A 12,500-nucleotide genomic window follows, 5' to 3' on the forward strand; every position below is an offset into this window, starting at 1 on the left:
CCCCCGAAGGAGCTAAGCTTCCATTAGTTAGAACTTCCGCCTCATGTCACATGTCAGGCCGGCCGAGGTCACAGAAGGGTCTCTCTCTCTCTCTCTCTCTCTCTCTCTCTCTCTCTCTCTCTCTCTCTCTCTCTCTCTCTCTCTCTCTCTCTCTCTCTCTCTCTTTCTCTCCTCTCTTTCTCTGCCTCTGTCTCTCCTCTCGCCTCTCTTTCTCTGCCTCTCTCTCTCTCTCTCTCTCTCTCTCTCTCTCTCTCTCTCTCTCTCTCTCTCTCTCTCTCTCTCTCTCTCTCTCTCTCTCTCTCAAATGACTGAAGCTGTTCAGTTATCGTTGTAAAACGTATTGGAAGTGTTAATGGAGAGACTGTGGCTCATTAACGACCAATTCGGTATGACGTCACGGCCGCCCTCGTTGGGAGGGTCTCAAGGTGGTTGGAGGGGTTATCACACTGGGCTATTTTTCCTCCTTCATCCTACCTCCAACCTCCAACCTCCATTTGAATAACTAGAATATGACTTCGCTTACAGAAATCTAGACTTCTCTAAGAACATTTCAACAGTATGTCTAACAGTCTAACAATCTCTTGGCTCATCATTCAGCTTTGCCATATATGGTGGAGAGACCATTTGGTATTTGGAAATTTGGGAAATAAAATATTGTCACCAGAGACGTTTTTACCCAAACGAACTCTGAGCGGTCGGCGCTGGTGAAGCCCAGGAAAGCCTAGTGTGATATCGAACTTAAGTCACACACTGAAGCTAGGGCAAGTGGCATTCACCCGGGTACTGTAATCCCCCAGCCCCACCCCGGCGCAGTAAATGTGTATTAACAATATTGGATTTTTTTTTTTTTTTATAAATACTCTGGCTTCCTATCCTCTCTCTTTCTCTCCTTCAATTTCTCTCTCTCTCTCTCTCTCTCTCTCTCTCTCTCTCTCTCTCTCTCTCTCTCTCTCTCTCTCTCTCTCTCTCTCTCTCTCTCTCTCATCCCTCTCTCTTCATTCTCTCTATATCCCTCTCTTATATCGAAGGCACGGCCGAGGTCATCATTGTCAATAACAGGAATATTGACAAAATAAATATTTTCAACAAATAACGCTCACATGTGGGCTCCTGAAAGGCCCACTTGTATTGGCGTTGATACAAAAAATAGATATATGAATGAAATGCATAAATAAGTAAAATTAAATATTACCAATGTTTTATATTGCTATAGGTCATTTCAACAAAGGACAAATGATTAGGGAGAAAAAAAGGACAATGGAATGAGTGGCATACCGCGCAGTGATGCCAAGAGAAAAAGCAGACAAATTCGACAACCGACGTTTCTGGTGCCAAGAGAAAAAGCAGACACATTTAACTTTGGCGTCTGGTGCCAAGAGAAAAAGCAGACACATTTAACTTTGGCGTCTGGTGCCAAGAGAAAAAGCAGACACATTTAACTTTGGCGTCTGGTGCCAAGAGAAAAAGCAGACAAATTTAACTTTGGCGTCTGGTGCCAAGAGAAAAAGCAGACACATTTAACTTTGGCGTCTGGTGCCAAGAGAAAAAGCAGACAAATTTAACTTTGGCGTCTGGTGCCAAGAGAAAAAGCAGACAAATTTAACTTTGGCGTCTGGTGCCAAGAGAAAAAGCAGACAAATTTAACTTTGGCGTCTGGTGCCAAGAGAAAAAGCAGAAACATTTAACTTTGGCGTCTGGTGCCAAGAGAAAAAGCAGACAAATTTAACTTTGGCGTCTGGTGCCAAGAGAAAAAGCAGACAAATTTAACTTTGGCGTCTGGTGCCAAGAGAAAAAGCAGACACATTTAACTTTGGCGTCTGGTGCCAAGAGAAAAAGCAGACACATTTAACTTTGGCGTCTGGTGCCAAGAGAAAAAGCAGACACATTTAACTTTGGCGTCTGGTGCCAAGAGAAAAAGCAGACAGACAAATTTAACTTTGGCGTCTGGTGCCAAGAGAAAAAGCAGAAAAATTTAACTTTGGCGTCTGGTGCCAAGAGAAAAAACAGACAAATTTAACTTTGGCGTCTGGTGCCAAGAGAAAAAGCAGAAAAATTTAACTTTGGCGTCTGGTGCCAAGAGAAAAAACAGACAAATTTAACTTTGGCGTCTGGTGCCAAGAGAAAAAGCAGACAAATTTAACTTTGGCGTCTGGTGCCAAGAGAAAAAGCAGACACATTTAACTTTGGCGTCTGGTTCCAAGAGAAAAAGCAGACACATTTAACTTTGGCGTCTGGTGCCAAGAGAAAAAGCAGACAAATTTAACTTTGGCGTCTGGTGCCAAGAGAAAAAGCAGACACATTTAACTTTGGCGTCTGGTGCCAAGAGAAAAAGCAGACAAATTTAACTTTGGCGTCTGGTGCCAAGAGAAAAAGCAGACAAATTTAACTTTGGCGTCTGGTGCCAAGAGAAAAAGCAGACACATTTAACTTTGGCGTCTGGTGCCAAGAGAAAAAGCAGACAAATTTAACTTTGGCGTCTGGTGCCAAGAGAAAAAGCAGACACATTTAACTTTGGCGTCTGGTGCCAAGAGAAAAAGCAGACAAATTTAACTTTGGCGTCTGGTGCCAAGAGAAAAAGCAGATAATTTGAACTCTGGCGTTGGTGGTGCCTCAGTCTGTCCGTCAGTGATGATTGTAAACAAACATCATTTGTTGGTTTTGGATTTAGTCGATTCCCGTCCAGCAAAGTTAAATTAGCTCTTGAGTAATTACTGGAAGCCTTTCGGTAATCGGAAGCGTGCTGATCTCGCATTCGCTTAGTTGTGGGTTCGAATCCCGCACTCCTCGCCGATTCCTACTGTCATTATCACCAGCCCCAACACAGTCCCTAAAGTTCATGATAGGGCTAAGGTGACGACTTCGGCCGCAGCTACTCAGCGCCTCCTGGCGTAGGTTCCTCACCTTTCAGTGTTTTTTTTTTACCTTTGTACACTACTTATTTTCTTATTATTTTCTTTTCCTTATTTCATTTTTATCTTAAGATATATTTTATTCTTGATAATTTTATCTATTTATTTTATTTACTTGTTTATTTTGTCATTATTGTTATTCTTCTTCTTCTTCTTATTATTATCATTATTATCATTATTATTATTATTATTTTATTATTATTATTATTATTATTATCATCATTATTATTATTATTATTATTATCATCATTATTGACAATATCATTATTCATTTGTATATTCATTTTACTATTTATTTGTTTTATCTATTTCTTCTGTGTGTGTAATTGATCGATGGAGAATGGTTGTATATGGAAGATGTTGTGATGCATGAGGTGGAATGGACGGGGGGATGGGCGGTGAGGTAGTGTGTGTGAGCAAATTTTGACGCAGCCCGAAGGGATTTCTCCCCGTCTTCTCCTTTATATGGGGGGACGGAGAGGGGGGTCGCCGATTTAATGAAGCGGCCTTGCTGTGGATGTGCTGTGTCTTGCGACACTGCTTCTGACCCAGGGTAGTGGACAAGGTGCAGGGATGACCCGTCATCTAGGAGGTGCTAAGATGGGAGGGAGGGTGAAGGGGTGTGGAGTGTTTTCAGGGATGGAATGGGTGGGAATGATTTTATGCCTTTTCCTTTTTGGCTACCTCCCTAGTAAGGGGGGAAAAGCCTTGGTATATGTATGTATGTATGTATGTATGTATGTGTAATTGATCGGGCCAGAGCGCCAGCGTCTGGTGGCGAGAGGCCAGAAGGAATAGGCGGTTCGAAACCCACACGAGTCATCGCGTGACGTCAGTAAGGGCAGATGGTCGTTAAACCCAGAAGCCCCATCAGAGACTGCCATGTCTATCCACTTCGCAGAGCGGGTGACAGATGGAATCTTAAAAGAGAATCAATAAAATCTTGACAACTTGAGTTCCGCCTTCATGGCAATATTTTCCCTTAGCTCGCCTGCCACCACCATCAATATCACCACCACTACCACCACCAACTTTACTACTACCACCACCACTATTCCCACCACCAACAACACTCGTACCACCAACAACTCCACTATTACCACCTCCATCCTCCTACACTTTCACCTTCTCGTCCTCTTCCACCACCACTTCCACCACCACTTCCACCACCACTTCCACCACCACCTCCACCCCATCTTCTTCCTCGCCTCCTCTATCGCGTCCACCGCAGAGCACTTTCCCAGGCCACGGACGTGAGGAGCTTTGCGAAGTCGTCCCCCACCCTCTCTCTCCTCCCCCTTTCCCTCCTCCCCCTTTCCCTCCTCCACCTTTCCCTCCTCCACCTTTCCCTCCTCCACTCTCTCCTCCGCCTTCCCCTCCTCCACTCTGTCCTCCCCTTTCCCCTACTCCCTCTTCCTCCTTCCCCTCCCTCCTCCCCCTCCCTCCTCCCCCTCCCTCCTCCCCGTCTCCTCCCCCCTCTCTCCTCCCCCTCTCTCCTCCCCCTCTCTCCTCACCCTTCCCTCCTCTCTCCTCCCTCTTTACCTCATCTCTCCTCCCTTCTTCTCCTTCCCCCCTCACCTTTCCCCTCCCTCCTCCCCTTCCCCCTCCCCTTCCCCTCTCTCCTCACCCTTCCCCATCCCTTCTTCCCCTTCCTCCTCCCCTTTCTCCTCCCCCTTCCCCTTCCTTCCTCCCCTCCCCCTCTCCCCTCCCCTTCTCCCTCCCCCTCCTCCCACACATGTGAATGAAACTCGCCTGGCGGCAGCGACCAGAACAAAGGGTTCAAGTAGTGAAAGAAATGAACCCGCTAAGCGATTTTATTCTCATATGTGACCCCTCTCTCTCTCTCTCTCTCTCTCTCTCTCTCTCTCTCTCTCTCTCTCTCTCTCTGTCTCTCTCCTCTCTCTCTCTTCTCTCTCTCTCTCTCTCTCTCTCTCTCTCTCTCTCTCTCTCTCTCTCTCTCTCTCTCTCTCTCTCTCTCTCTCTCTCTCTCTCTCTCTCTCTCTCTCTCTCTCTCTCTCTCTCTCTCTCTCTCTCTCTCTCTCTCTCTCTCTCTCTCTCTCTCTGCTATCAGTATTACAAATGGCTGCTTCGAGATTTTGACACACACCTCCCCCTCCTCATTTCCTCCTTCCCTCCTCCCCTCCCCACCTCCTCCTTCTTCCCTCCTCCTCCTCCTTCCCTCCTCCTCCTCCTCCTCGCCCTCCTTACCCTCCTCACCTCCACCTCCTTCTCCTCCTCCTCCTCACCTCCCCCCTCGCCCTCCTCCCCCTCCTCCCATCCTCATCTTCACCTCATCCTCGCCCTCCTTCCCCTCCTCATCTCCACCTCCTCCTCCTCCTCCTCCTCCTCCTCCTCCTCCTCACCTCCCCCTTGCCCTACTCCCCCTCCCCCTCCTCCTCCTCACCCTCCTCCCTCCTAGTCTCCATCTCCTCCTCCTTCCCCTCCTCCTCCTTCCCCTCCTCCTCCTCCTCCTCCACGTGTCTTCGCAATAGTAGAGGAGAGTGGTCAGCTGATTGAGAGGGAGAGGGACCTTGAAGATTTTTCGCCGCTGCGGAAACTCGGCCTTTGCCAGGTTTTTTGTTTATATAGCAAATGTGTAGAGTGAAGTTTCACTAGGTAATGACCTTTTTTAAAACAGTTTGTCCTATTTATTCTTACTTGTTTACTTGTGTATCTTTGTCCTATTTACTTGTTTATTATTATCATTATTATTATTATTTATTATTATTATTATTATTTTATTATTATTATTATTATTATTATTATTATTATTATTATTATTTATATTATTATTATTATTATTATTATTATCATTATTATTATTATTATTATATTTTTGTATATTCATTTTCATATGAATTTTTGTCTGGTGTACAAGCATTTTTAATCTGGTGACCTTTTTTAAAAGAGGATGATCTTTGATTTATACTTGAATTATTATTTACTTGTATAAATTTGTCTGTTCCACTGGCATTTCTTAATTTTATTTTTTGTGAGGACCTTTAATATATCTATTTGCTTATTACTTATGTAATTTTATCAGGTGCATTGGCGTTTTTTTATACTTGTCCTCTTTTTGTAAATTATGATGATTTTTATATTTTACATTTTTTCTTATATTTAACATTTTTTTCTCATGGTTAACCATATCCTCATATTTGACCTTTTCCTCATGACCTTTTTCTCATATATGACCTTTTTCTCATATTTGACCTTTTTCCCACTCCACAGCTGCTGAAGAGCTGCGAGGAGGTGACGCTGACGGTGCTACCGACGGGGCAGTTCCCGACATCGGTGATTGTGGCCCAAACCTACACGTGGGTCACGCCCGATGGCCGCCCGACGTCGCCCCCGCCCGAGTACAACCCCCGCCTGCACGCCCACCAAGTCACTAGGGTAAGTGCCGCCCACAACATAATTATTTTTTTATTATATATTTTTTTTTTTGGGGGGGGCGGAGGTATGTCCCCACCTCTCCAAACGACATGTCGCTTTCACATTTACAGACAAAATGTAAAAAGGTACGACATATATTGACTCAAAATCGTGTCGGAGGCCAACAAATTTGTGTCTGCCCGTGTGTGTATGTGTGTGTGTGTGTGTGTGTGTGTGTGTGTGTGTGTGTGTGTGTGTGTGTGTGTGTGTGTGTGTGTGTGTGTGTGTGTGTGTGTGTGTGTGTGTGTGTGTGTGTGTGTGTGTGTGTGTGTGTGTGTGTGTGTGTGTGTGTGTCCGTCCGTGTGTGTGTGTATGTGTGTGTGTACAGTTGAGGAAGAATAAAAGTAAAATGAAGAGGAGTATGAAGAGGAAAAGAACTAAAAACAAATGGAGAAGGGAAAGAAAAAAAAAGAGGAAGAGAAAGCGTGAAGGAAAAGAACGTATAAGACGAATGGACTTTTGAATTCACGTTCTGCTTTTACGCGATTTCAGTCATACATGGTTCCATTTTTACGCGATTTCAGTCATACATGGTTCCATTTTTACGCGATTTCGGTTATACGCGTCTTCTTTAAACGCGGATTCTCTTTTCGCGTCAGGAGGAGACTCCAAAAGGAAAGAAGGAAGGGGAGGAACACTACTAGTCCCCTCCCTAGTCGTCAAATCTAGACCCCATGACCTCGCCCCCCCTCCCCCCACGCTCCTTCTTCCCCTCCTTTGTGCTCTTTGTCTCCCGCGTTCCTGGGTCGTCATGTCGCATCATTTTACTCTTTTTGTCTCTTTTTTTCGACGTTGTTGTTTTCTCCCTTTCGTCTTGAAAAAAACGAGATGAGAGCTCGCACCTGATTGGCTGGGTGTTGTCTAGCCTCGCGTATGGGTCTCTTTCAGAGACGTAGAAGATGAGATTATTTTTTATAGATATCTGTAAATATTCATTACTATTGATTCTAGCATTAAGCAGAGTTAAAGGTATTTTAAGTTACCTAGGACTACCTTGTGCGAACATAAGTTTGGATGAATAGACCAACTTAGAGTGGTAAGACCATTTTAGGCTGATGAGACCAATTTAAGGTGATAAGACCAAATGAGGGTGATAATACCAAATTAAGGTGATGAGACCAATTTAAGTGACGACCAAATTATGATAATCAGACCAACTGGAGGTGATGAGACCAATTCAGGGTGATGACACCAATTTAGGGTGAAAAGACCAATTTAGGATGATGAAAAAAAATTAGGGTGATAAAACCAATTTATTGTGATAATACTAGATTAGGGTGCACATGTCAATTTATCGTAAAAAGACTTTTATCTAATTCGATCAAAATAGGATGAAAAGACCAAATTAGGGTGATAAGACCAATTTAAGGTAATAAAACCAATTTATAGGGATAAGACTAGATCAGGGTAAAAATGGCAATTTAGCTTGTTAAGAATTTAAAGTAATTCGACCAAAATTAGGGTGAAAAGACTAATTTAGGGTGATTAGATCAAAATAGGGTGGCCAGACCAAATTAGGGTAATTAGACCAAAATAGGGTAGCCAGACCAAAATCAGGGTAATTAGACCAAAATAAAGTTAAATATATCTACGTTAGGTTAATCAAGTTTTAGCATGGTAAAGGTAATATGAATCAACTGAGCGATCTGCCGTCAGAGGCCATGTATGTTAAACCAAACATTTATAAGCAGAGAAGTAACGTTTGAACCAGATCGAGTCAAACGGTTATTGACAGAGTAGACATTTTTTAAGGTCTTTATCGCCTCAAAGGCCCTACTACAGATCGTCAGCCGTTCCCTCGCTTGGCGATCTCTTTGATATATATATATATATATATATATATATATATATATATATATATATATATATATATATATATATATATACCAAAATGCACTTCAATTTTAAGCCATCAACATCAGAAGAACCTTGTTGGGAACATGCAGAAATTGAAACGTGGTACGCCCGAGGACTCAAACCTACGGCCAGCACATGACCAGTGCTGTAGCGACTTAGACCATTGCACCATCACGTGAGATATAAGTTGAGCGCAACTTTTCTTATATATTTGTTTGCTCCAGTTATACATACACGAAAGTTTGCGTTTAACCCATCTTCACTATGATAGTACAATTGGTAAGTATACGAACGCGGGAAAGTATTTGTATAACACTGAATGGATCCCAGTGACTAGAGATACATTCTTATCAACCACAATGCACTTTAATTCTAAGCCATCAACATCGGAAGAACCTTGGAGGCAACATGCAGAAATTGAAACGTGGTACGCCCGAGGACTCGAACCTACGGCCAGCACGTGACCAGTGCTGTAGCGACTTAGACCATTGCACTATCAAGTGAGGTATAAGTTGTGCGCAACTTTTCTTATATATTTGTATGCGCGAGTTACATACACATACACGAAAGTTTGCGTTCAACCCATCTCCACTATGATAATACAATTGGTAAGTATATATATATATATATATATATATATATATATATATATATATATATATATATATATATATATATATATATATATATATTACGTGCGATGAGTAAGGTTGTAGGGGCTAGTGTCAGCATAGGAAGTAGATGACGGTCCTCGTACCTCAGTACATTGTGTGTGTGTGTGTGTGTGTGTGTGTGTGTGTGTGTGTGTGTGTGTGTGTGTGTGTGTGTGTGTGTGTGTGTGTGTGTGTGTGTATGTGTGTGTGTCTGTGTATACACCTCATATTCGAACTGATCAGTCATATTGTGTTCGGATTTGGATAGTGTTTGGGTACATAAATGTCCGGTTAATATCGCGCACATATATATAAATATAAATATATATATATATATATATATATATATATATATACATATATATATATATATATATAAATATATATATATATATATATATATATATATATATATATATATATATATATAAATATATATATATATATGTATTATGTATTCATTCCGGGTACACATGGCATCCAGGCGAGCCGGGCGGATAATCCCGGATATGTCAGACTCGATCGCGGCGAATTCCACAAACGGGACGACGCACATACCGTGTTGACGCTGAGGTCAGCACGGTAATGGCCCTTTGCCGGGGGGAGAGGGCGAGGGGGGGGGGTTGTTGTCGGGGGAGATAGGGGGAGGGGGAGGGGAAAAGTGGGCGTGTAACCACGTTGCGTTTATCTATTTTTATTTATCTATTTACTTATTTATTTTTATAAACCCCCATTATTGTGAATATGACGCTTGTAATCGAGTAATGGGGATTTAGGAAATAGTTAATAGTATGGACCCTAGGATGGCTATACGATAGGATGAAGTAGGGAAATTCCCCTGATTGGAGAGAGGGATAGAAGGGAAAAAAGGGGAAAATTAGAAAAGAAAAATAAATGAATAACAAGTAAATAAGTATGCAAGTGAATTATAGTGTATCAATGGCAGGACGAATAGCATAAGAAATAGAAATAGAGCTAAAGAAAATTGGAAAGCGGTTAGCGAATTTTTGTTGTCAACTTCTACGGAAGTCTACAGGTTTCGGGGGTGGGGGAGATGAGGGAGAGGGGTAGGTCGTCCATACAAGAGGAATTTGAAATTTGGAGGAAATTTTGAGAAGAATTTGGGATTTGGATGACAGCGCTTCCTCCAGGAACAGACCCTCCTCTCTCTCCCCACCTCTCTCTCTCTCTCTCTCTCTCTCTCTCTCTCTATATATATATATATATATATATATATATATATGTATGCGTGTGTGTGTGTGTGTGTATAGTCTTCTCTTCAACCTTTTAATCTTTTCTCAGCCTAACCTTCCCCTTCTCCCTCTCTTCCTCCCCTTACCCTGTAACATTTCCCCTCCCTCTCCCCTCCCCCTCCACCTCCACCTCCACCTCCATCTCCCTCCCCCTCTCTCTCCCTTTTAGCCTCTCCACTTGAGTCTCTTACCTTCACTGTCTTCGCTTCCCCTCTTCCTTCAACATCCCTCGTCACCCCCTCCCTCTCCCCTCCTTCTCCCCTTTAGCCTCCCCTTCCTCTCCCCTCCACTTCCCTCCCCCTCCTTTCCACTCCCACCTCCTCCTTATCGTTTCACATCTGCACCATTTTTCTTGTCTCCATTCACGCTTTCCCCTCATCTCTTCCCGCCATCTCATTCATCAATCTCTCTCTCCACTTCGATTTCCATCTTTCCTAGTCTTACGTTCCTCCAAGTCTTGTTTATTTTATTTTTTTCGTAAATTCTCTTCTTTATCTTCCTCCTCTTACCCCCACTTCCTCCTCTTCCTCCTCTTCCTCCTCTCTTTCTTCTTTCTATCCTTTCCCCTCTTCCTCTTTCCGCTCTTTCCCTTCCTCTTCTTCCCCCTCTTCCTCCTCTATTTCTTCTTCCTATCCTTTCCCCTCTTCCTCTTCTTCCTCCTCTTTCCGCTGTATCCCTTCTTCTTCCTCTCCCCCTCCATCTCTTATTTCTTCTGCCTCTCCTTATCATCTCGCCCCCCCCCTCTTCACCTGTTCCACCACGTTTCCCATATACTTTTATCATGGGGGGATGGGGAGAGGGTGGGGGAATAAATGATGAACCTTCGAAGGAGAGCAGAAGTGTTGGGGGGTGGGGTCGGGGGGGGGGAGAAGACGCGAGCTGGTGGAGAGGCCATTATCGAATTAGTGTCCCTCCTCATCTCCTCCTTTTCCTCCTCCCCCTCCCTCCTCCTCCCACTCCTCCTCCCCCTTCTCCCCTTCCTCCTTCTCCACCTCCTCCTTCTCCACCTCCTCCTTCTCCACCTCCTCCTTTTCCTTTTCCTCCTCCTCTTCCACTTAAGAGTTCTCATACACAATGTCGACGCCTCCCTCAGGTGTGTCTTCGTCGTCCAAGGCGTTGCTGCGGTTATAACGATCATAACGGGCATAACTGTATTAACGGTTTTAACTGATATTGCCGTTATAAAGGAATTTAATTTGAAAAATAAAATCTATATTTCTATGGTTGAGATAGCAACCTGCTGCCAACACTGTTGTCATTTTTTTTATCTATTTACTATAGTATTGCTTAACATTCCATCCTGATAATCTTCAAAACTATAGTCCTACAATATCATGAAATGAGCATAGTTCTTTGAAAAAAGGATAGCTGAGTTCTTATTGATTTCTAAATCAGGACCATAGATAGTACTGCATGCTAGTTACATCTATGTGGTGTGCAGCTTACGCCAGGAGGCGCTGAGTAGCTGAGGCCGAAGCCGTCACTATTGCCCTATACCAGGGGTGGGGAACCTTTTTGTGCATGAAGGCCACCTTACAATTCATCGTCCCACATACTGTAGAGGCCGCACTGAACAAATTATTTTTTTTCAGTTATTTTATCCCTTCTTAAGGGACGGTGTAAGTTTCCCCCCCCCCTCCCAAAAAATTCAGTTTAATTTTTTTTTTTAATATACATATGTATAAAAAAATCATTGTGTGGTGTATATTATAAGTTTCAGGTGTATAATGATTTCAGACTTAAAAAATATTCAAGGTCTTAAAAAAAAAAAATAACGTATATCAAAGGCCGCAGAAGGCCGCACTTGATGGCCCGGAAGGCCGCACATTCCCCACCTCTGCCCTATACGCATGGATTGTTGGGGCAGTTGACATACAGTTACTGCAAGGAAAGGGAGAGAAGTGCGGGACTCGAACCCATGACTAAGCGAATGCGAGACCAGTATACTTACGATTACACCACGAAATAAGAAACGGTAAATATAATTTTTTCTTGTATAACCGTTATAACTATTCTAACGGTCCCAACCGTCATAACGTTTATAAACTTCATAACTTATGAAACTTGCATAACCGTCATAACTGGCCCAACGGTCATAACCGTCGTAACGGTTTATACCACCACAACGACCATAAACGTCCTTCCCAAAGTTATCACTTCCATTCTCCTCTCTTTGCTCTTTGTCGTCGCGTTCCTGCTCTCTCTTGTTTCCCGTTTACTCTTAGTTATCATCTTCCTCCTCCTCCTCCTCCTCCTCCTCCTCCTCCTCCTCCTCCTCCTCCTCCTCCTCCTCCTCCTCGCTGTCTTCATCGGCTTCTCCGTCTTTGTCTTTTTCTTTGTCTCCTCCTTTCTTTAGTTTACTGTTTACTCTTAGTTATCATTTTCCTTCCGCC

The 12,500-nt window shown here is 43.2% G+C and overlaps 1 protein-coding gene across 1 annotated transcript in view; it reads left to right on the top strand.

The window, feature by feature from the left end:
- Window positions 1-12,500, top strand: part of LOC143025313 (uncharacterized) — a 402,756-nt gene that overhangs the window by 307,524 nt on the left and 82,732 nt on the right. The window contains exon 7 of the mRNA XM_076184786.1: window positions 6,141-6,305. Coding sequence (XP_076040901.1) covers window positions 6,141-6,305 — 165 coding nt within the window. The remainder of the gene's footprint in view (window positions 1-6,140; window positions 6,306-12,500) is intronic.

This window comes from Oratosquilla oratoria, chromosome 5, assembly GCF_046742065.1.
Source record: "Oratosquilla oratoria isolate Oo_2021 chromosome 5, ASM4674206v1, whole genome shotgun sequence".
NCBI classification, from domain to species: Eukaryota; Metazoa; Arthropoda; class Malacostraca; order Stomatopoda; family Squillidae; genus Oratosquilla; species Oratosquilla oratoria.